This window comes from Engystomops pustulosus, chromosome 3 (genome assembly GCF_040894005.1).
Source record: "Engystomops pustulosus chromosome 3, aEngPut4.maternal, whole genome shotgun sequence".
Classification (NCBI taxonomy): domain Eukaryota; kingdom Metazoa; phylum Chordata; class Amphibia; order Anura; family Leptodactylidae; genus Engystomops; species Engystomops pustulosus.
In genome coordinates this window covers 87452268-87475837 of record NC_092413.1, presented here as the reverse complement: position 1 = coordinate 87475837, position 23570 = coordinate 87452268, and the positions used below count along the sequence as shown (strand labels likewise).

Genomic DNA, 23570 nt, shown 5'->3' with positions numbered 1-23570 from the left:
CGGACTCTCTTATTTTTTTTCTCCAAAGTGTCAAAAAGAATTTGCTTCACTCCTGAGACTCCTAAAACATATTAAAATGTGGCAGATTTAGATCACAGCTCCTTCTCAAGCTCATGTTCAAAAGACATTACTTGTAGATTATAGAACAAAGGGTTGTAGTTATGAAAGTATTTTTAAGCTTTCCATCATTAACATTTAGTAATTGTCACTAGTGAATACTAGTAGTTATATTAATAGTCAAGATTCTATAGCTGTGAACATCTAAATTTACTGTTAATATTGGGGTCAGTGTTTAACATTACATCATAAAATTGCTTCTGGAAAGTTTGATTTGGTACTCGTTTGCTAAACTAAGTCCCAAGAGTAAAAGACAATGTGGGCTAAATGTGAAAGGTTTTCCAGAACAGCAAAAGGAAAAAAAACTGTTTTGAAACCTTATTTCTGAAATGAGTAGATGCCTTACAAAAATAAATGATTCAACATAGATGTAAGGCAGTTACAAAATACTTAAACTACAAGTGGAATATGTTTGCTGACCTATTTGTGGAAACTTGACCCTTACTATATGGACTTTACTTGCAGGGGCGTAACTAGGAGAGGCTGGGCCCCATAGCAGATTTCTGCATTTCCCCTAAAAAAAATATATACACATATTTTTACTCATTTATATACACACACAGAGTTGTACGCACTTTTTATACACTTTTACACACTTGCATGTGTTCACCCATATGCACACATTTATGCATTCATAAATACATTTATACATTTACAAATGGAGTATAATATGTACATACTGTATGAATTTGTATATAATCACTTATTATATACACATCATATAATATACACATAAAATTTGCACACATATTATACACTCACCGGCCACTTTATTAGGTACACCATGCTAGTAACGGGTTGGACCCCCTTTTGCCTTCAGAACTGCCTCAATTCTTCATGGCATAGATTCAACAAGGTGCTGGAAGCATTCCTCAGAGATTTTGGTCCATATTGACATGATGGCATCACACAGTTGCCGCAGATTTGCCGGCTGCACATCCATGATGCGAATCTCCCTTTCCACTACATCCCAAAGATGCTCTATTGGATTGAGATCTGGTGAATGTGGAGGCCAAATTCTGACCCTACTATCCGAATGTCGCAGCAGAAATCGAGACTCATCAGACCAGGCAACGTTTTTCCAATCTTCTACTGTCCAATTTCGATGAGCTTGTGCAAATTGTAGCCTCAGTTTCCTGTTCTTAGCTGAAAAGAGTGGCACCCGGTGTGGTCTTCTGCTGCTCTAGCCCATCTGCCTCAAAGTTCGACGTACTGTGCGTTCAGAGATGCTCTTCTGCCTACCTTGGTTGTAACGGGTGGCGATTTGAGTCATTGTTGCCTTTCTATCAGCTCAAACCAGTCTGCCCATTCTCCTCTGGCATCAACAAGGCATTTCCGCCCACAGAACTGCCGCCCACTGGATGTTTTTTCTTTTTCGGACTATTCTCTGGAAACCCTAGAGATGGTGGTGCGTGAAAATCCCAGTAGATCAGCAGTTTCTGAAATACTCAGACCAGCCCTTCTGGCACCAACAACCATGCCACGTTCAAAGGCACTCAAATCACTTTTCTTCCCCATACTGATGCTCGGTTTGAACTGCAGGAGATTGTATTGACCATGTCTACATGCCTAAATGCACCATGTGATTGGCTGATTAGAAATTAAGTGTTAACGAGCAGTTGGACAGGTGTACCTAATAAAGTGGCCGGTGAGCGTACATACAGATTCTATACATACTTGGTACATATACATCATATACTTAGACATACAGTATACACCCACTATATATACAAATACATGCAGTATAAACACACTGTATACACACATAGGGACACATTCATCATATGCTGCCGCTAATTGCGCCATTACGTCATGCCACCCCCGTCCCTCAACACTTGCCAGATCTATCAGGAGGCTCCAGCGTGTAGAATTGTACTACAGGGGGCTGGCTACATACTACAGGGGGCTGGAGGGCTATGTACTACAGGGGGCTGGAGGGCTATATACTACAGGGGGCTTGCTGGCCATATACCACTGGGGGCTTGCTGGCCATATACCACTGGGGGCTGGCTGGCCATATACTACAGGGGACTGGCTGGCTATATACTGGGGGGTCTGGCTATATACTACAGGGGGCTGGCTGGCTATATACTGGGGGGGCTGGCTGGCTATATACTACTGGGGGCTGGCTGGCTATATGCTACATGGGGGCTGGCTATATATTACAGGAGCTGGCTGGCTATATTCTACTGTGGGCTGGCTATATACTACTGGGGGCTGGCTGGCTATATGCTACAGGGGGGCGGTCTATATACTATAGCGGGCGGGCTATATACTACAGGGGGCTGGCCATATACTACAGGGGGCTGGCTACATACTACAGGGGGCTGACGGGCTATATACCACTGGGGGCTGGTTGGCCATATACTGGGGGGGCTTGCTGACTATATACTACAGGGGCTGGCTGGCTATATACTGGGGGACTGGCTGGCTATATACCACTGGGGGATGGTTGGCCATATACTGGGGGTGCTGGCTGGCTATATACTACAGGGGGCTGGCTGGCTTTATACAGGGGGGGGCTGGCTGGCTATATACTACTGGGGGCTCGCTGGCTATATGCCACAGGGGGGCGGGCTATATACTACAGGAGGGCTGGCTGGCCATATAGTACTGGGGACTGGCCATATAGTACTGGGGGCTGGCTGGCCATATACTACACAGGGCTGGCTATATACTACAGGGGGCTGGTGGGCTACATACTACAGGGGGCTGGTGTGCTACATACTACAGGGGGCTGGCTGGCCATATACCACTGGGGGCTGGCTGGCTATTTGCTACTGGGGGCTGGTTGCCTATATACTACTGGGGGCTGGCTGGCTATTTACTGCAGGGGGCGGGCTGGCTGGCTATATACTACTGGGGGCTGCCAGGCTATATACTACTAGGAGGTGGCTGTCTATATACTACTTGGGGCTGGCTGGCTATATACTACTGGGGGCTGGCTGGCTATTTACTACTTGGGCTGGCTGGCTATATATTACTGGGGCTGGCTGGCTATATACTGGGTGGCTGGTTGGCTATATGCTACAGGGGGCTGGCTGGCTATATGCTACAGGGGGCTGGCTGGCTATATGCTACAGGAGGCTGGCTATATACTACAGTGGGCGGGCTATATACTACAGGGGGGCTGGCTGGCCATATAGTACCGGGGGCTGGCTGGCCATATACTACAGAGGGCTGGCTACATACTACAGGGGGCTGGAGGGCTATATACTGCTGTGGCTGGCTATTTACTACAGGGGGCTGGCTGGCTATTTACTACAGGGGGCTGGCTGGCTATATGCTACTGGGGGCTGTCTGGCTATATACTACTGGGGGCTGGCTGGCTATATACTTCTGGGGGCTGGATGGCTATTTACTATATGGGCTGGCTGGCTGTATACTACAGGGTCTGGCTGGCTATATGCTACAGAGGGCCTGGCTATATACTACAGCGGGCGCGCTATATACTACAGGGGGGATGGCTGGCCATATACTACTGGGGGCTGGCTGGCCATATACTACAGGGGGCTGGCTATATACTACAGTGGGCTGGCGGGCTACATACTACAGGGGGCCGGAGGGCTACATACTACAGGGGGCTGGAGGGCTATATACTAGAGGGGGCTGGCTGACCATATACCACTAAGGGCTGGCTGGCCATATACTACAGGGGGCTGGCTGGCTATTTACTACAGGGGGCTGGCTGGCTATATACTACAGGGGGCTGGCTGGCTATATACTACAGGGGGCTGGCTGGCTATATACCACTGGGGGCTGGCTGGCTATATACTACTGGGGGCTGGCTGGCTATATACCAGGAGGGAGGGCTGGCTACATACTGAGGAGGCTGTGACAAATGCATTTCCTACCCTAGGCTTATAGGGTTATAGGTTTTCCAAGTTTTTGGAGGTAAAATTAGGGTTGGCTTATTCTCGAGGATATATGGTAATAAGAAAAAAATATTTACATTTAGTATTTACTACGCCTGTATATAACTATGTGTCTTCACAGTTTCCCTCTGCGCACTCTGCATAATACCATTCTATAATAATATTCACCTTCATCAGTTCCCTTTAATCTTGTCATCCTATAAAATGCATGCTAAAAATAATGACAACATTCTATGTTCTGGGCAATATTCAATATCCAAACACCAAAGGTATTAAACTGTGAATTTCCTCACAGTAAAGCAACATTAACAGGGTTAGCTGTTGACTTTATTATTTATGTGTTGCCCTAAGGCCAAATGTTTAAAGCAGTAAATACAAATGGTTTCATTATTGTTATTTTCTTTCTGCTTGGTGGTATCATGACCAATGCAAAGGGAAAATATGTTAATGGAAAAATAATATAATTATCTGTAAGGAAATGCTTAATTTTTAGATTATTTTTATGTAAACATAGCATGTGGAATGTATTCTGTGAGAATGGGTCTAAAGTAATGTGGACACACGATGTGTTAATCAAGTTAAAACACACTGTTAGAATTACAGTATTATGTTTGCTGTAATAGAATAGGCAATGGAGTGAGATTTTTCCAATTTATAATTTCTGCAATTAGAAAGTAGCTGAATGTTTTCAGTTGGTTGCTAAGCAAGGTGTGTCAACAAACACTCAACTATTATGCTAATTAGTGGTCACATTATGCACTTTAGGTGTTTTTCCGTGTATCCCAAATAATTATTTCCTTTTACTTATTTTTTACTGGTTTTCAGATTGGTAAAATAGATATTTATATGCACATATCTAGTCGGTGAAAACAGTTATCATTAAGTGTTAAAAATGGTATAAATATGTTTTGTGCAGACATTTGAGTCACCATGGTAACAGACTACAAATACATCTTGTAGCCTGATCCTGCAGTCTAATTCTCTTCCACATTTTATTTACATTCATGCAGCAATACATCACAATAGGATGGAATCACCAAATACTAAACAAAAAATTGCTCAAAGAGGACCTTTTAGCACCTCACTTATATGACCATGTAGGGAATTCTACACAGATTCAGGGGCACATTGAATTTTCTTTCTAGTCCTCACAGTTGTGGAGATATCTGTCCTAGTATCTGATCATTGTAATCTGTGCTCTGTCAGAGAGGAGAAGCTGGGGCTGGAGCTGTATGTTATGCTAATCTTCTCTAATGCTGTTAAAAAATCAGCAGTAGGAAATGTTAGAGAAACTACTGTGATTTCTATATGCTCAAACCTAGGCTATGTTCACACACATTCCACTAATATTCTGGTGACATTGTGTTTACACCATGTTTACATAAACACAATGTCACAAAATTGCTATGTAAACGGAATGTACAAACCATGTGAATACAATGTGAATGCAATGTTACCACAAATGCAATGTAAATGCAAATATGATAATATGATGTAAATGTGGTGTGAACGCAAACACAGCGTAAACTCACACTGTTACTGCAAAAGTGATGTAAACATACAACATTATGTTAAAGCATTACATTACATTTACGCTAACAAAACGGGATCAAAACGTGATCATGTGACAGCACCCTAAGAAGTAATGGGTAGTCTGATCCAGTCATATCAAGGCTCCTGAAAAGCAGGTGATGTAATAGATTCATGCAAAAGTATGGAACGCCTCTTACATTTCTGGAAGAATTGGTGAGAACCGCTAGCAATCTTAGTGTATCTTAAAATCAGGCATTTCTTCATAGGGGCTTGGATAAAGGTTTGAACATTAGTATGCTAAATGTCCATATTGCAGCACTAAGTGCCTTTCTTGATATAAAGTTTTCTGAAGATAGGTTTATGAAGAGATTCTTGTATCTACTCCAGAGTTCCTCCCTGAGATTTACCTCCTGGTATTATCAAGGTTGCTAAAAGATGTTTGAAGGATGATAGGATCATGCTGAGATTCTTATCATTCAACGCTGCCTTTCTTCTTGCCACCAAAACTGCTTGTAGGTTAGAAGAAAAACAAGACTTCTACTGTAACCTCCTCCCCTGGAGATTCAGGATGATAGAAATGTGTCATCATCCAGGGTTTCTACCCAAGGTGGTCTAAAATTCAAAGCCAGCAGATGACACTACATTTGTGCTGTCTGAATGCTGCAACTGAGAGGAAGGATGATGTGAAGATGTGTTTGGGCCTTCATTCTACAAAGTAATTTAGTACTTTGTTCAGCTTACTAGTCCAATTTCAGGACAAAAACAAAAAGGCTACTGCAGCCAGATGATTATTGCTTTGTGTTACCAGCTGGAAGGGAAGCCTTCTCCAGAAGACTTGAAGGTTCTCTCTAACAAACCAGAGCAGATCTGATCATGTCAGCCGCATGGAAGAACATCTTAACCTTTTACCAGCATTACAAGTGAGATTTGACATTGCATTTATCAAAAAGTACTTTCAGCAGCTGTCCTGCCCTGTCTGCACATTGTTTTTCTGGACCTTTTAATGATTTAATAAAGAAATTAAACTGGAGTTCTTGGTTATTTACTAGGGTACAATGGAGGAGGAACGATTCCCCATACTTCCCGCCCGGGGACGTTCTAAAATGTCCCGCTTCTGGCACCGGCTCACAAACAGACATGGTACCAGAAGCATTAGCTGTATATTACAGCTGACAGCGTGAGACGGCTCTTATCGTGAGTGTTAACCCCTTGTGAGGTCTTCCTTCTATGGATCGGATCCCCCATGCCGCTTACTGGGGGATCCGATTCACTTCTGGGTAGCCTCGAGGTCTGCCAAGTGCCCTAGGGTTGCCCGATCATCCCGACAGTCAGTAAAGTTTAAACAATAGAATAAATTTAAAAAAAACCCCATAAAAATAGAAGCTCGTAAAATGGCACTTTCCCATACAAACACTTAATAAAGTATAAAAAAACACATATACACAAAAAAAACCACATATTTGGTATTACCAGTAACAATCTGCATAATAAAACAGAATCCTTACTGGACCTGCATGGTAAACGCCAGGGGAAAAAAATGCAAAAAACTTTCCAAAACAAACATTTTTCCTTAATACCTTTAAAAAAAATGCTCTAAAAAGTGATAAAACAGTTACCCACTCTAAAATAAGACTACTAAAAAGAACAACTCTTCTCGCAAAAAATACGCCCATAACCAGATTCGTCAGCCGAAAAATATAAAAAGTTATGCATATGAAAAGATGGTGATGCTAAAATGAACAAGATTTTCTCCAAGTTTGTTTTTATTTAATAAAATTTAATAAAATAGACAAAACCCCCACATATTTGGTATCGCTATGCCCGTGACAGTCTGCATAATAAAACCGAATCATTGTTGGACCTGCAAAGTGAACCCCGTAAAAAAACAACCCCAAAAAAAGCTAAAAACAATAAAAAAAGATTATTTTAAATTAGTACCCTTTAAAAAGAAAATGCTCTAAAAAGTGATAAAAAATGTTACGCACTCTAAAATAAGACCACTAAAGAGAACAACGCTTCTCGCTAAAAAATAAGCCCTTAACCAGATTTGTTAGCCAAAAAATAAAAAAGTTAAGCATGCTAAAATTACTTTAATTCACTAAAATTGGGAACAAAATTCAAAAAGCTATATCAATGAGATATTTTCGTGGCGACCTATAGAATAAAGATAATACTGTATACTATTTTTATGGTATGGTAAACGGCTAAAAATAAATATCTTCCTAAAAATTGATGATTATAATTTCCTCAACCAACAAAGAGTTAATAAAATCTCACAGTTAGCTATAGATGACCCAAAATTATGTACCATGTGGCAAAAAAAGCCCCTATAGGTCCACATTAAAAAAAGAAAAAAAATTATAGCCTGTGTAATTTGCAATGTAAATCTGCTCTGGATGGCGCCTCCTTTCATTCTATAACCGTCTGTGCGCCCATACAACAGGATACCACCACATCTGGGGTATCGGTGTACTCTGGAGAAATTGGGTATCCAACTTTGTGGAGCCTTTTTTTATTTCATCTATTTCAAATGTTTAATTTTCCACCCAAAATGTATGTATTGTCAAAAAATATTGTAAAATATTTGTAGACCGCTCAACCCCTATAAAACACCTTAAGGGTTAACAAACTTCTTTAGGGTGCTTTTTCATATGTTGAGGGGTGTAGTTTCCATAATGGGGTAATTTACGAGTCTAGCTAGTATTTAGGCCTCTCACAGGCAATTGAAAGTTGCACAAGTCCCTCTGAATACGGTGATTGTGATTTTCCAAAAAATATGAAAAATGGCACCCAAATTCTGAGCCTCATAACATTCTAGTAAAATATGTGGAATCTTAAAAAACCATGCCAACATAAAGCAGACATTTGGGAAATGTAAGTTATGAATTAATTTGGGTGCTATGACTATTTGCTTCAAATGTAGAGAATTTAGAACTTTGAAAATAAAGAATTCTTCTGAATTCTAGGCAAATTTGGGGGGGGGTTATAACTAAACAAAAAAGATTTCATCCAAATTTTTTTTCCCACTAATTTGAAGTGCAATGTGTCACAAGAAAACAATCTCAAAATCCCCTGGATATCTTATACTGTTCCAAAGGTATAAACATTTATAGTGACACAGGGCAGATTTGAAAAATGGGGCCGCGTCCCGAATGGGTTAAAGCTTTATAGTAGGTTGCATGGAAATTTAAAAAATGGTGCAACTAGGAAGTAAAAATTAGAAAAAGATAAGGATTCATCTTTTTTTTTTTTTTTAAATAAAAGATATGAAAACATTTTTTAAGCAAATATTGGGGGACATGTATCGTTAGGCAGGAATTATGCATCAGCCTTAAAGGGGTTGCCAAATTTATCTCTATGGAGTTGATGGAGATTGCCAAGCACCATACTCTACAATCTCTGTCTGAACCATAGCGATGAACAGGACAACCTGAACATGCGTGTCATGCTGCTGCTGATCTCATCTCGGGGAGCGGCAAAGGATCCGACTGGAGTACATGAGACCCCCAATGATCAGCAAATTGTAGGAGCTCTTCCGCAAGTCCAGTTTATTAGTGTGGGTTTACCTGCTTGATCCGGCTTTTGCTGGGTCTGCAGTGTATTTGCTTCTTTAAATGCAAATTGTTTTCTGCACCAGGAGAGCGATGTAGTGGGTTTTGAAAATGGGCAACTTTTTGAATAGTTGAACGTCATAAATCTGAGCATCTGGATTACCATGATAAATGTTAAGTGTGAATAAGTGTGTAATATATCTGAAAACTGGGACAACTTCAAAGATAAATCATCCTTATGTGTTAGTGGAAAACCCATTTATTTAGTGTTTTTTTTCTTATAAATTAGGCCATTGTATAACCATTGTGTTGATAAACCTCTACCATGCATCAAAAATTAATCTTTAGTATTTATAATTTGTTTTGTTGATGCAGAAAAACTTCTACTAAAGTAGGTAGTTTTTCTTTAGCAGCTTGTGATTGATGGAAACGGCAAATAGCCAAAGGCAGCTTAATCTTTATTTACCGTTTCTTTACATTTTTAGCTCCTAATTCTCTGAACCATCATAAATTAAGTGATTTTCTTACTCTCCTCTCATTAAAACAGTCACTGGACTGATTAGTGAACCCGTAATCCTTTTTTCTTAACACTGTAGGGGCTAATAGGCTGCATATCCTGTCATTTAGCTCCAAACAGTTGCATCATTTTTTATTCTCTTGCAACGTTTATTATTCACATTGAGTATGGATGTAGCAAAACCAATTATAAGGAGGCTGCTTTATGACCTCAAATTACTAGTGGGTGTCTTTAAAGCTCTGCACAATAAGATGTAATTAAACATTCTAATACCTTGCAGACAATGTTCTATAACCATTCTGAAAGTAAAGGTATTAGCACCTGGTGATATTTCTCAACTCTTAACAAGCTATCTCCCTCCCAAAGAAAATTGCTTTTCGATATAACAATTAGTCAGATATGCTTAGAGGATCACACACATAACCCAGCTTTCTCATATATTATCTAAATTAGTATTGCATTGATATTAACCCCTTAATGACTGCCCTATCGGGAATCTATGGCGGTCATTAAGGGCACTTCTTTTGACGCAACGCCTTTCTACGGTGGTGCATCAGAAGAAGATTTTGGGACATCGGGTCAGTATAGTGCCGGTGTCGGGCTGTGATATCACAGCTCAGACCCAGCACTAACACCCGGGATAGGAAAACTAGGTAATCTCCCCAGCAACACATAAAAGGCAAATAAAGTATATAAAACACAAAAACACAGAAAAAGTACATATCTGGTATCATTGTGTCCATATAAATCTGTACAATAAATCTAAATTGATATTGAACCCGCTTGGTGAATGACGTTAAAAAAAAACAAAAAAATTTCCCGTAATATACAATTTTTCATCAAACACCATCACAAAAAATGTTCTAAAAAGTGATCAAAAAAGTTATGTTCCCTAATATGATACGACTGAAAAGAACAACTCTTTATGCAAAAAATAACCTTCAACCAGATCTGACAACAGAAAAATACAGAAGTTATGGCCCGGAAAAGTTGTTGATTTTTGCTCAGTAAAATTGAGCAAAGATAAGAAAACCTATATAAATGAGGTATCACTGCAATCGTAGTGAACCAGAGAATAAAGATAAAATATTATTTTTACGTTATGGTGAGCAGGGGAAGAAAAGTGTTAAAAATCCAAAATAAAAATTGATGATTTTGTTTGTGTCCCCCTTGAAATAGTTAATAAAATCTCACGAATAAGCTTAAGATCCCCCAAAATAATTATCTATACATTCTATCTAATCCTGCAAATAATAAGCCATCATATGTTCGCATTACCAAAAAAATTAAATTTTATAGCTTGTACAATGTGACAATACAAATCTGGTGTGAATGGCGCTGCTTTCATTCTATGCCCGGCCGTGCGCCCATACAGGAGGTTATGACCACATATGGGGTATCAGTACACTCGGGAGAAATTGGGCATCATATCAGTACACTCGGGAGAAATTGGGCATCATTTCAGAGCGGGAGAAATTGGGCATTATTTCAGAGCAGGAGAAATTGGGCATCATTTCAGAGCGTTTCATCATTTAATTTATTATGAAAGCATCAGTTTTGGCCTAAATTAATCTATTTTCCAAAGAAATTCTAAAGTTTCTAAATCGCAGGTCCATCTTTTTTTAACCCATGTGAAACACTTAAAGGGTTAATAGACTCAATAGAGGTTGTATTACATACATAGAGGGGTGAAGTTTCTATAGTGGGGTAATTTATGGGGTTAAACTATTATTTAGGCCTTTCAAAGTCACTTGGAAGCTGAGTTGTCCCTCAAAATGTGAATTTTGGGGATTTTCATGAAAATGAGAAAAATCGCACCTAAAGTTCTGTGCCTCATAACATCCTAGAAAAATGAGAGGATGCATAAAATATCATCTCAGCATAAAGCAGACATTCCATAAATGTTAATTATCAAGCTTTTTGGGTAGTTTTACTTCCTGTCTGGAAAGCAGAACATTTCAAACTTGGAAAATGAAGAATTTTTACAAACTTTTGCCAAACTTTTTTTTTCAGACCGAAACGCAAAACTTATCACTTAAATTTTACAACTAACATGAAGTACAATGCGTCACGAGAAAACATTCTCAAAATCACCGGGATATGTTAAAGTGTTCAGAAGTTATAACCAATTATTGTGACACAGGGCAGATTCGAAAAATCGAGTCTGGTCATTGAGCTGAAAACTAGTGTCGGTGATGAGGGGTTAAAGAACCATAAAACTGAGGTGCTATCCTGTGGATAAGCATCTAACCACTGGGACTTCCAGCACTAAGTGTAACTGGGGTCTGTAATTGTGTAATTGTCTGTTCCTCATGCTCTGTCATTACTTTATTCAGTTGTATGGGACTTTCTATTTCAGCAGTCCTACTCAAGTGATCGAAGCACTGGTAGAACATGTGCACTATGCTTCATTTAATTGGGGAACTCTGGTCACTATTTTGAGTCCTAATAATCAAGGTCCATTGGATCCTATTACTTATGATCAGTGTATCCCTGATCCTGTAACTAGGTGATATTATTTTTATTATGCTATTAGTGGGAAAACCCTTTAGTAGACTAAGCTCCCTGGATGAGAAGATTCCTCAACCAGCATGTAATGCAGTTGAAACATCATAAACTAAGGTCCACTGTAACCATGGTATGTACAAATGGTCCAGTGCTGGTAATAAACCTCTCTACAGATGTATCTGAAAATAGATTAACCCCTGCAACACCAGTATTTTTAAGGTTTTACGTTTTTTTCCTCCACTCTTTCCATAAGCCATATCTTTTTTATTTTTCCATTTGCAAGGGCTTGTTATCAGTGAGGCAAATTATACTTCCTAGTAGCAACATTAAATATTTTGTGCCATGCACTGAGAAGCTGAAAAAAAACCCAAATGTAGTGGAATTGGCAAAAAACACAGTTACTCCATATTCTAATGGCCTTTATTTTTATGCATTTCATATTGTAGTCAAGGTGACACCTCTCCTTTACTCTTTGGTTTAGTACAATAACGGAGATACCAAATTTTATATAGTTTAGATATCTTAATATATTTAAAAATGTTTTAAAAACCTAGCATTGATTCTTATATCAATTCAAGATGCATATAAAGAAGCAGTAGGGCAAAGAAATAGAGCAGGGTTGCGGGAATGCTTAATCATATTGGGTCAGACACAGAGGATTACAGTGCCAGTGAGGGAGTGGGTCAAGGAGGACTCCCTCATAAACTTTCCGCTGTCCATGGGGTTTGACAAATACGGACAGACCCAAGGAAAGGGGATGAAGGATTTAATTTGCAAATGTTAAATCTTTATTCTGAATCACTTCAGTAGGCAGGGTAGCCTGGTGAGCTGTAATTTGCCCCAATTTTAGCATAGTACATTAATATAGTAAACTTTGCAGGCCAGGGCATCCGTGACCTGGCCCACCTTTTTCCCTGCTCCACCATGAGTGTTTTTTCTAAAATTGGCACAAAACGGCCAAAAAATTGCAAAAAGCATAAGACACCAGTTTAAAATAACAACTGGTGACAACTGAACAGTAGTTGTTCACGCATTCTCTAAGTACATTGTGGTCCTGAAGTACATTCAGAGGCATATATGATGTAGGGAAGTGAAGGTAAGTATTGGGAAGAGTTCTCCTGTGGAATGGCTTTGGTGGGGATGTATCATTAAACAGTTGTAATTCATAAATGTGTCTACTACATGTGGATTCATTTCATAATGCATGCAAAGATTAAAAGTGGAGTAGGTTAGCCAATATGCAAAAACAAGTCGCAAATAGTTTTTGCAAATCGTCAATTGAGACAATTCTGAGAGTTTTGTACAGCAGAAAACTGACATGTCTACAATTAGAATTTCTCCCATTGTTCCATATAACAGCACAGTGGCTGTGAAATCTATTGTAAAACTATATTTGGAGGATGTATCATTGCAGTTACAGGAAGTAAGAGTTCTTCTTTCAGAGATAATTAAGGCTGCCTTGCAGGTGTGTGGAGACTTACAGCCATTGATGCTCCACATGAGATTCTGAGAAATATTCAAATACATTTTCCAGGATAGGTTTTCCAGGAATACCACGCCTCTTTCTGCTACCTTTTGAGGCAGCCCTCAAAAGGGCATGACTTTTAGAAAGCCTAATGACTTGATGTGGGATTAAAGCCAAACCAGTATATCTAACTCCAGAAGGAACAAATTCCCGAATATAGACAGCACTGTTTCAACAGCAATTATTCTCCATGTTCTACCCTGGAAAATGTTGCCTTATTGCAGTTGCATCAGTTCTCTGTCCTCAAAGTTGATTTGCAACAATGTTTTTACCAACCTGCTTCACTTTTCACTTCAGACACACAAGCCCCATATCTACGGAAAACATTAACACCTCGTGTGCCACATTTATCAAACTGTCTCAGCCTCTTTACTAAATTTGATGGGCAAGAGACACCTCAAGAGTTCCTAGGATGCTCTAAAACTGGTGCTAGATCCTGCCTAATGATAAACACTGTGACTGATGCTATTTTTTCTACTTTTTGTACTTTTTAAATAGGATTTAACTTGTAGTTTCTTTTTATGTACCTCTGCAAGTGTTTCTGTTCCTATGGGTTTCTATCCTCTATGTAATAAAATGGCAAGTATGTTCTTTGTTTTTACAATGGTGGTATCTTTTTATTTTGCTTTAGGTTCTCCCTTTTCCCAGTCAAGTTGTTTATAACAGAGTTGGAAAATGTGGGAGCAGGACTGTTGTTTTACTATTACGCATTCTTTCTGAAAAACATGGATTCAATTTGGTAACTTCTGACATTCACAATAAAACTCGGCTTACCAAAAGTGAACAGGTAAGATGAAAACAACATTTTCTACATATTTAAAAGAAAAAAACTAAAGACAGAAATCCTTAGACCTAGAAAGGCCTTAAAGGGGTTTTCCCATCTGGGCATTTACATTTAATTGAATTCATTTGCCATATGTAAACATTTCTTCAATTGGATGTTATTAAAAAAAATGTTCCTGTGTGAAGATAATTTCTCATAAATGTAGTGATGTTGTCCCTTAGAAACCAGATAGCTTCCTCGGATACGACCACGTCACACACTGGCAGCGGTGGCCAGACTTGCGCTATAGAGTCCTGCCGGACCACCAGGATTCAGCAATCATTACCACAGGACGGCTGTGGGACCTGCAGTAACTCCCCGGACATTTCATATACAAAAACCTTTTGTTTCTTTGTGCAATCAATCCAGCAGAGGTGGCCGTATCCGAGGAAGCCATCTCATTTCTAAGGGACCATATAACTACATTTATGAGAAATTATCTTCACACAGGAACATTTATTTTAACAATATCTAATTGAAGAAATGTTTATATATGGCAGATTAATGAAACTGAATGTGAATGCCCAGACGAGAATACCCCTTTAAATAGTTAGAGTAACTAAACCTTTGACAACGTTTTATTAACTCAAAAGTGCAGTGCATGATAATAGTAAAATTTGTAATATACTTAATAATAAAAATATGTTTCTACTTTATTATGAAAATATGTTCCTGTGTCCTTCTTCCTCTGCCTTTCTTTCTTATATATGCTGTTTTTATAAATCAACTTACAGTCCTGTACTCATCTAACAGCTCAGAGATAAAGAACCTGATAATCTTCCCGATGACATTACAGACAAGTGTCTGGATAGTCTAATCTCTTCAGAGTGCTGAATGATCAAGGCAAACATTCTCCAGGTACAGAAGGAGTTAATCATTAGCCTCCTTATTTGTCAGAAGTGGACAGATCTTAGAAGCTTACAGATACACTACTCACCGCAGGCGCAGAGAAGCTGCTTTCATTTTGTTTTCAAGTTCAGGATGGGTGAAAAGCAGCTGAACTTACCTTCCTCTGAAGCTCTAGTCCAAAGCTGAGCCTCTTTTAACCCCTTTTCTCTTAATGTATACAGATATCCATCAGAGATGTCACCTCAATATCCTGCTCCCACAGCAATCTTCTGCAACCTTTGTAAAGATGTCACAGGCAGGCAGAGGCTGCAGAGAGAGCACACTCAGGTTGCAATATCACCACTGCGCCTCATGCACCATGTCGTGTTTGAAGAGCTACTAGCAGTACTGGAACATCAGCACTAGTCATCATTTTGACCCCACACATGTTTCAGAGTATTTATAAATAAAGAACCATGGAAAAGTTAGAAATTTTTCAATAAAATGTCCTTTTAGCCCCAAAATCTTCATTTTTGTAAAGCGTGCCACAGTTTCCAATCCTTTCAAATCCTTCTCAATATGGCAGTACCACCGGTGGTTTTTGAGAAAACATCAAAGCTTAGAATGGAGGGAATATATATAGATATATATCATGTTGTATTTGTAAAGCCCCTGAGGGACTGTGAAATCCTCCAACAAGTGACCCCTTATAGAAAATACACTTCTTAACCCATTTACGGCTAATAAATGTAAAATTATGTTGAGTGGTTGTCAATCGTTTATATTACAGCAGACATTTGCCATTAACTGGCGTATAGATGCTCAGCTTTCATTTTACCAGTGCTCATGAATATTTTAAAGGGGAGCTGTGATTGGTTGCCATGAGCAACTAGGAATATTCTGACTTTCAGACAGCTTGATAAATCTGCCCCAATATGTGTGTATGCATGCATGAAGTGACCTTAAAATCACAGCTCCAGTTGGGCGGCACAGCATAGATTTATGCTATTAACTAGCGACTCTTCTAGCGTACTAGCCCTGATAAATGCCCCCATGATGCCTGGATATATGAGTAAGTGTCCCTGGTATATCATGCTTAATTTTGATGGCAGTTATGGCAGTTTTCCTTTAAGTGTGAGATGATGTACGTTTAAAAGAGCCAGGGGTAAACTTTTTTTTAACAAATTGACATTTATATAATGAATATCATCCTTTATTGTCTTACTGCAATATACAGTAATATTGGGGTGCCTGTAAAGGGAAAAATTATATTATGTAGGCCCTTCATCCTGCCACCAAAACATTAAATTTGTTGAGACAATTATTCTTCACTATGGGGCACATTTACATACCCGTCCCGTTGAAGCCGCCGATCCGGAATGTCCGCAGAGGATTCGGAGCTGCTGCAATTCACTAAGATCGTGCATGTGTCGCTTCCCCTGCTGAGGTCCGCCGGAGTTCAGCTTCTTGTTCCCGGTGCATGTAAGTGCTGATCTTGCGACACAATTTGGTTTTTAAATTCCGCAGTTTGTCCGAATCAGTCGGGTTGTCCGACGTCCATGCATGCATGTGTCGCATGCAAGCCGGCGCCAATGTGCCACAATCCGATCACGTGCGCCAAAAACCCGGGGCAATTCAGGGCAAATCTGAAAAAAATCACGAAACGAGACAAAAATGCAGTGTTAGTAAATGTGCCCTTAGTAAATGTGCCCCTATATCTTAATGTATCAATGTAAATCTCTCCAAGACAAGTAAACAGAAAAAAATGGAAAAGGTTGCATCACCTTCGGGATGTTGCTGTAATATTAGTAACCAAACTGTAATCCACATGAATGCCAGGACACAACGGGGCATGTATCAGCACATTAGGGCACACTAAATGCCGTTTGCCTGTGTGTAGTGCAGGGTGCGCCAGATTCAGGATTTCTGGCGCCCATTCTTCATGAATCTGGAGCTCCCTGAACTGCCAAGACAGAGTGCACCAACTTTTTTCCGGTGTACCTTTAACATAGGGCGTACAACACAATTCTGTTGGACTTTGCATGATAAATCTGGTACTTGGTCCAACTGAGCGCCAGAACGCCGCCTTATTTGTGTTGCATGATGCTTAGTGCAGCTGCGCCACCAAAAGGGTCGCGTGTGACACAAATGTGGTAAGGCACTTCTTAAATACATGTACAAGCAGTTTGCGCCTAAAAGAATGTGCAAAGTCTGATTGAAAACTAGCGCACACACCCCTTAGTAAATGTGCCCCATTGTATTTTTATGGACAATTTTTTTAGACTTATTTTTCAGTGTTTGAATAAAAAATTCTCCAATGAGACAAATAAGTCTGAAGAAGTAGTAGAAGAAACCAGACGATGTCCTGATAAATCCATGCCAGAGCATCACAATTGGTTTACCTTCAAAAATGTCAAACAAATATATAAAAGGATGCATGATTCAACAAAGACTCCTTTGTACAATGCTCAGTGTTTCACTTCTGATGCTCACAAGCCCATTGACTGCTTTTTTGCTGGTGGACAGCTGTCAACCTAAACAATCTATCTAACCTGTATGCAGCCCTGGGTGTGTGCCCTTTTCTATCATATCACAGAAAGGTCGTTTATGTTCTACATCTACCTGCAACCACAACCAGTAGCATAGAATAAGCTGTCTTAAGGGTCATTTTGAACAGAAAGCTTGTCAACAGAAAATACTTAAATTTTCATGATTTGAGTTACTTCTCACATAAGCTACAGACAAACTCTCTTTATGTATGGACCCATAGGAGTAAACAGGATCATGAAGGAAGAATGACATTACCATCTGCTCACACATCTTTGGGCAAAAGACAAGTTTAAAAACACAAATATAAAAAGGCTAGGAAAATGTTTCTTATGTTTAAATAAAAAGAAATGTTAAAATGTGAAAGAGTTAAAAGATATGGGCATGTGTACCAAGGCAATGTCTATATAATTGGATCAAGAAGTAATCTAGTAATAAAAAGAGAGAGAAGCCATTTTCTATCTTCTTCTATGTTGTGTCTTGGTTCTTAGAGTCCCCTGAATTGTCAGAAGTGATTGCTTTTTGCTATACTCTATATATTTTGGGTGCATGCATACTTTATTACATTAACCAGCATTTTTATGAAATATATCACAGAGATTAAAAGACTTATAATTGCATACTGAACATAATTTCTTTTTTTCTACATATGTTCTGTTTGCAGGTGGAATTAATAAAAAATATCAGCACATCTGAGCAACCCTATTTATTTACCCGACATGTTCACTTCCTTAACTTCTCCAGGTAAATCCTTTGGCTACAGCTATGATTTTTCTATATGTATTTTCATTTCTGATATACAGTGGTTAAAGTATTCAGCGGAAAATATTCTGACCCCTTGACTCTTTGTTTAATTACAGCCAATTGGTAAGATCAAAAAAGTTCTTTTTATTGCTCATTATTGCATTAATGTGCACTCTGCACCACAGTGGGGGCAAAACTGGCAAAACTGACGATTTGCTCCAGTTTACCTAGAATGCTGAATATGTTCCAAAATCTTGTATCAATTTCCTAATGGGGTGATAGATCCCTCATCTATTGTATATTAATGTGAAATTTGTATATTATCTCAAATTCACAATATATCTTATGTAGATATATTTTTTTTTTATTTGCAGATTCTAAAAGCATTTTGTGTATTGCACAGTGTAAATGGATGCTTGTTTATATTTTTGGCAGTGTTTAAACAATATATAATTTATAGCACTGTCTATAACAGTAAAGTAGTTTTTAGTTCATTTGTCATGTGTTGTCATCCAATGTAAGTGATTAATATACCACGGAGTGCTGGCAGTTTACAAATTTTATTATGTGCATTATTTTCCCAAACAATTTCGATTTATTGGTTTATGTATTACAATTATTTATACAATACCAGGAGTTTGGTGCCAGCATATTATGCCAATGCATGTTAATGTGCATTTTTCAAATAGATACTTATTTATCTCCTTATTGAATAAATACTTGTGTCTATACATGTTAAGTACTAATGCACTTTAAATTGTCAGATTCACATGGATGTATGCTTGCCCGTCTTAGCATACCGCAGCATGCTGGAGACTCGACCCCTGAGAAAAAGTCTGGGTTGCCCAGTATGTTGTAAGTGTAAAAGGGAACATGCTGGAGATATAGTAACCCTAGACCTGCAACTTTTGAAAACTGACAGGGTGGCATAGGTAAATGGATGTTTAGCTTGGGATTTCCACCAAGCGTTTCCCGCTAAGTGCAAGCAAAGGAACTGATTTAGGGTGGCTTCAGGCAGTACTGCTGGTTTTGGGGTGCCCTTGATTTTCTTCCCCTTAGTCATGGCCAATAGATAGTATTAAGAGGCTGTCTTGGCACTGTAGTGACTTGTAATGGTGTCTGAAGGTCAGGAACTCTAACCTTGTGCGACTACTCTCCCTTTATTCCAAGACCACACCCACGAATCCATTTTATCTTTACTGAAAGTGAGGTTAGACTCCATGACTGTTTCTTGCTGTGGATTCTGGCTTTAACTTTTAACTGTTGATGATCTGATACTGGACTGATAAGTTCAAAAACTTTCCCTGCCAGAAAGCTTCTCCCACATGTGTAGGTCTCCTGGGCAACTCCACTGAAAAGCGGCACCTATGCAGTGGCATCATATACATCCCATATTTTTACATTCCCATAGACTTCTATGGAGACAGCCATAGACCTGTTCTATTTTTTTTTGTTGCAATCTCATGTCACTTTCACTGTATGGTGAGAAATACGTTGATCATATAGGTCATCATATTTGCAATGGGTCGATGGGGATGTTTTTAGCACTTGTTAAAAACATTACGGTGGCCATTTTAATGTGAAAAATATCGGTCTTGCAAACTTAGCCTTAGGCCTCATGTACATCTCATTTTATGAACTTGTACAGCTAGTAAAGCTCCCAATATACAGGCTGCATGTGTTCATTGACATACAGTATATTGTCAGAAGGATGAAAATAGAAGGTGCTTTGGGTTCTGTTTGATCAGTGTATGTTGGTATACAGCAGGTAACACAGCTTAACGAAAAACATAGATTATTTCATCCTGCTAGCAAGGGCTGTGGAGTCGGCAAGCCAAACTTCTGGCTCCGCAATTTCCCTGACTTCATCTCCGACCCCATAACTCCAACTCCTGTTTTCCTGGTTTATCTAGCAGTGCTGAAATAAATATGGGAATTCCTTCCCAGTGCCTTATTCCTCTGATCTGTAGTAGAGGAACTTCACTACTGAGCTGTGCAAGTGCAGCAACATTCATCCCAACTAAAAGCCTAGAAGAGGAAGCACAACCTTAAAGAGGACCTGTCACCAAGTGAAGTAAGCAGCTCCTAGTGCTAAACCAAACGCCGCAGTATTAGAATGATAGTGTTATGGGAAACCTTATACAGGGAGGATAACTTTAAAGAGGGGGTTATATGTTGCTGAATTGAATTAGGGGCTATTATATAGGTCATTGCAGGATGTATATGTATATGTACATATGTATATGTATATATGCAGGATGTATATGTTGACTAGCCTGGGCGCTTACATCACACGTAATAAGCAGAAGAAATCATAAGTAAACCAGTTAGATGAAGTTTATAGCCTGTGCTGTATGACCACTGTGGCTTAATAGCTTCTTTGCACAGAGCTGATACTGCCATGGTAAAAGGTGGGGTCGGAGCAGCATGAGGTGCAGAGAGAGACAGAGAAAGTTCTGCAAAATCACAGACAGGAATGAAGGAACTGATGGGGAACAGGGGAGAACCTTTACCTCACTGTTCTGAGTCGTGTACACACTCTGAGGTCATCTGAGGGGGATCCCAAAGAAACTGCTGGATATACGTAACAAAGATAATAGGCAAAGTTGTTCCACATCCCAAGAGCTATTGATTTGTGGGGGGAAAAAAACTTTACTGTTCTTTAAAGCTATGAAGCTTTTATTTCTACACCTCTTTCTGCTGCATTTTTATCTGCTTTAAGAACACAGTTGTGACCTTTGACAAAAAGGAGAATCTGGAGACCCAGTTTCAGTTACAGAATGTCATATTTAGACCTCATGCAAATAGTTTTTTTATTTATTTAACCTTTTAGCATACATCCTCATTTTTTTATATGAGCTCATACATTGTCCGTGTGCAGGAGGCCTTAATATATAAAACTCACACTTTATAGTGCTGCTGTCTTTTTAAACTGCAAATATAATCTTATCCCACAAAACCACATTTAAGAATTGATATTTCTCAATTACATTATGACTAGCTAACATCTGGTAAATGTTTACTTATGGTGTGCCATGACACAGTATTCCCTGCAATTCTGTCTACTTATTCATCTCTCTGTATTCTTTTATACTAAGAGGTTAATCCTCTACTTATAGGGAAAAGCTTCACTTACACTGAGAAAGATACCACATAGCTTTGTAGGGCACCTAAGCAGCTAACATGGATTAGCGTTGTATGACAAAGCCTAGATTCAAATGGATAAATTTAAGAAGAAAATAAAAATTTCGGTTTTGGACTATGGGTGCGTTTACATATATCATTTGTTACCAGTTTTGTATCCTCAAATCAGAATGTTTTTATCAGTTTTACTGTTGTGCTGATTTGAGTTTAAGAAACCGACGGCAACTGATATACGTGAAAAAAATTGTATAGTTGACAATTAATATTTATTTATTTTATAGATTTGAAATGAAAATTTCTTACTTGAAAACAGCCCCCACATGTTAATAATTCAAACCCTAAATTAAAAGTTTTGTTATTGTAATATGTATTTAAACTCTTGCCACTCAGTTGCGGATATATCCGCTGAACTGATGCTGGTTCAGCTCGAAATCGGAGCTGGGCCGGCATTTGTATACACTGGACATCCGCTGTAACAGGTGACACCCCAGTGTAACACCCGGGGTCAGAGTGAACTCCGATCCGGAGTGTTTAACCTGTTAAATGCCCCTGTCAGAATGATACTGGTGCAAACTATCCTGCAAAAAAACAAGCCATCAATCAGCCCCATAGACAAAAAAATAAGTTTCATTTTACAAACTTAGGCTACATTCACACTGCCGTAGGGGGGGGGGGCATATTTACGGCTGTATACGTCCCCCATAAACGGCAATGGGCGCATGGGCCCTTACGAGATTGGTACCGTACTATTCCGTAGCCGTGAGAAAGATAGATGCCCCATGTTTCTCTAAGGAGAGTGGCGGGGGTGAGCAGCGCACGTTAATGTGAATGTAGCCTTAGTAAAACTTAAAGGGGTGTTCCCATTTCAGCTAATTATTGATATGGTTTGTGTAATGAAAAGTTATACAGTTTTCTAATATACATATTGTATCAATTCTTCACAGTTTTCTAGATCTCTGATTGCTGTCTTTCTATAGAAAGCTTCTACTTCCAATGGACAGAAATCTGACCATGGTCACTCAGGTGCACAGCTCGTTATAACACACTGCTCTGATTATTCTCTGTGACATTACGAGCCATTCAGCTGTGTGACCATGGTCAGATTTCTGTCCACTGGAAGTGAACATTGAAGCTTTCTATAGAATGACAGCAAGCAGAGATCTAGAAAACCATATGGAAGCAAAACAGAAAGTATAATGGAAAATTGTATAATTTTCTTCATGAAGATAATAACATTAATTTGCCTTCAAGAGAAAATATCTAAGTATGGTATCTCCAGAATCAAATTGACCCATAGAATAAAGATAACGGCCCACATTTACTAAGGGGCGTGCACCAGTTTTGCACTTTGTTTTCAGACTTCTTGTTCTCTGATCTGTCAGTTATCTTAGATTAATTTCTACATTAATTCGAACTTCCCACTCGCGTCTCCAAGACTTCTCTAGAGCTGCACCCTTTCTATGGAATGTTCTGCCCCAGACTATCAGACTAAGGCTACATTCACTGCCGCATGGGGGACGTATATATGGCCAACATATATATACGGCCAATATACGTCCCCCAAATGGGTACGCCATATATATCCCTATGGAGAGGGGCAGGGGTGAGCAGTGCTCACCACCTCCTCCTCTCCCCGAGCACTGCCATGTGCCCGCTGTGCTACGGTACAGCGGGCAATGGCAGTGTGGATCTAGCCTAACACCCACCCTCCAAAGTTTCAAACGTTCTCTTAAAACCCATCTCTGTAGGCAGGCCTATAACACTCGTTAACTGCATTAAGTTTTAACTCTCTTTACCAACCCATCCTGTGTCCCCCACCCATTGGGAATCCTGATTCTGGCACCTTGTGCACTATACA

The 23570-nt window shown here is 39.3% G+C and overlaps 1 protein-coding gene across 1 annotated transcript in view; it reads left to right on the top strand.

Annotated features, from left to right (window-relative positions):
* The window catches only part of UST (uronyl 2-sulfotransferase), a 169824-nt gene that overhangs the window by 114251 nt on the left and 32003 nt on the right, over positions 1-23570 (top strand). Inside the window, exons 3-4 of the mRNA XM_072141329.1 lie at positions 14258-14413; positions 18489-18568. Coding sequence (XP_071997430.1) covers positions 14258-14413; positions 18489-18568 — 236 coding nt within the window. The remainder of the gene's footprint in view (positions 1-14257; positions 14414-18488; positions 18569-23570) is intronic.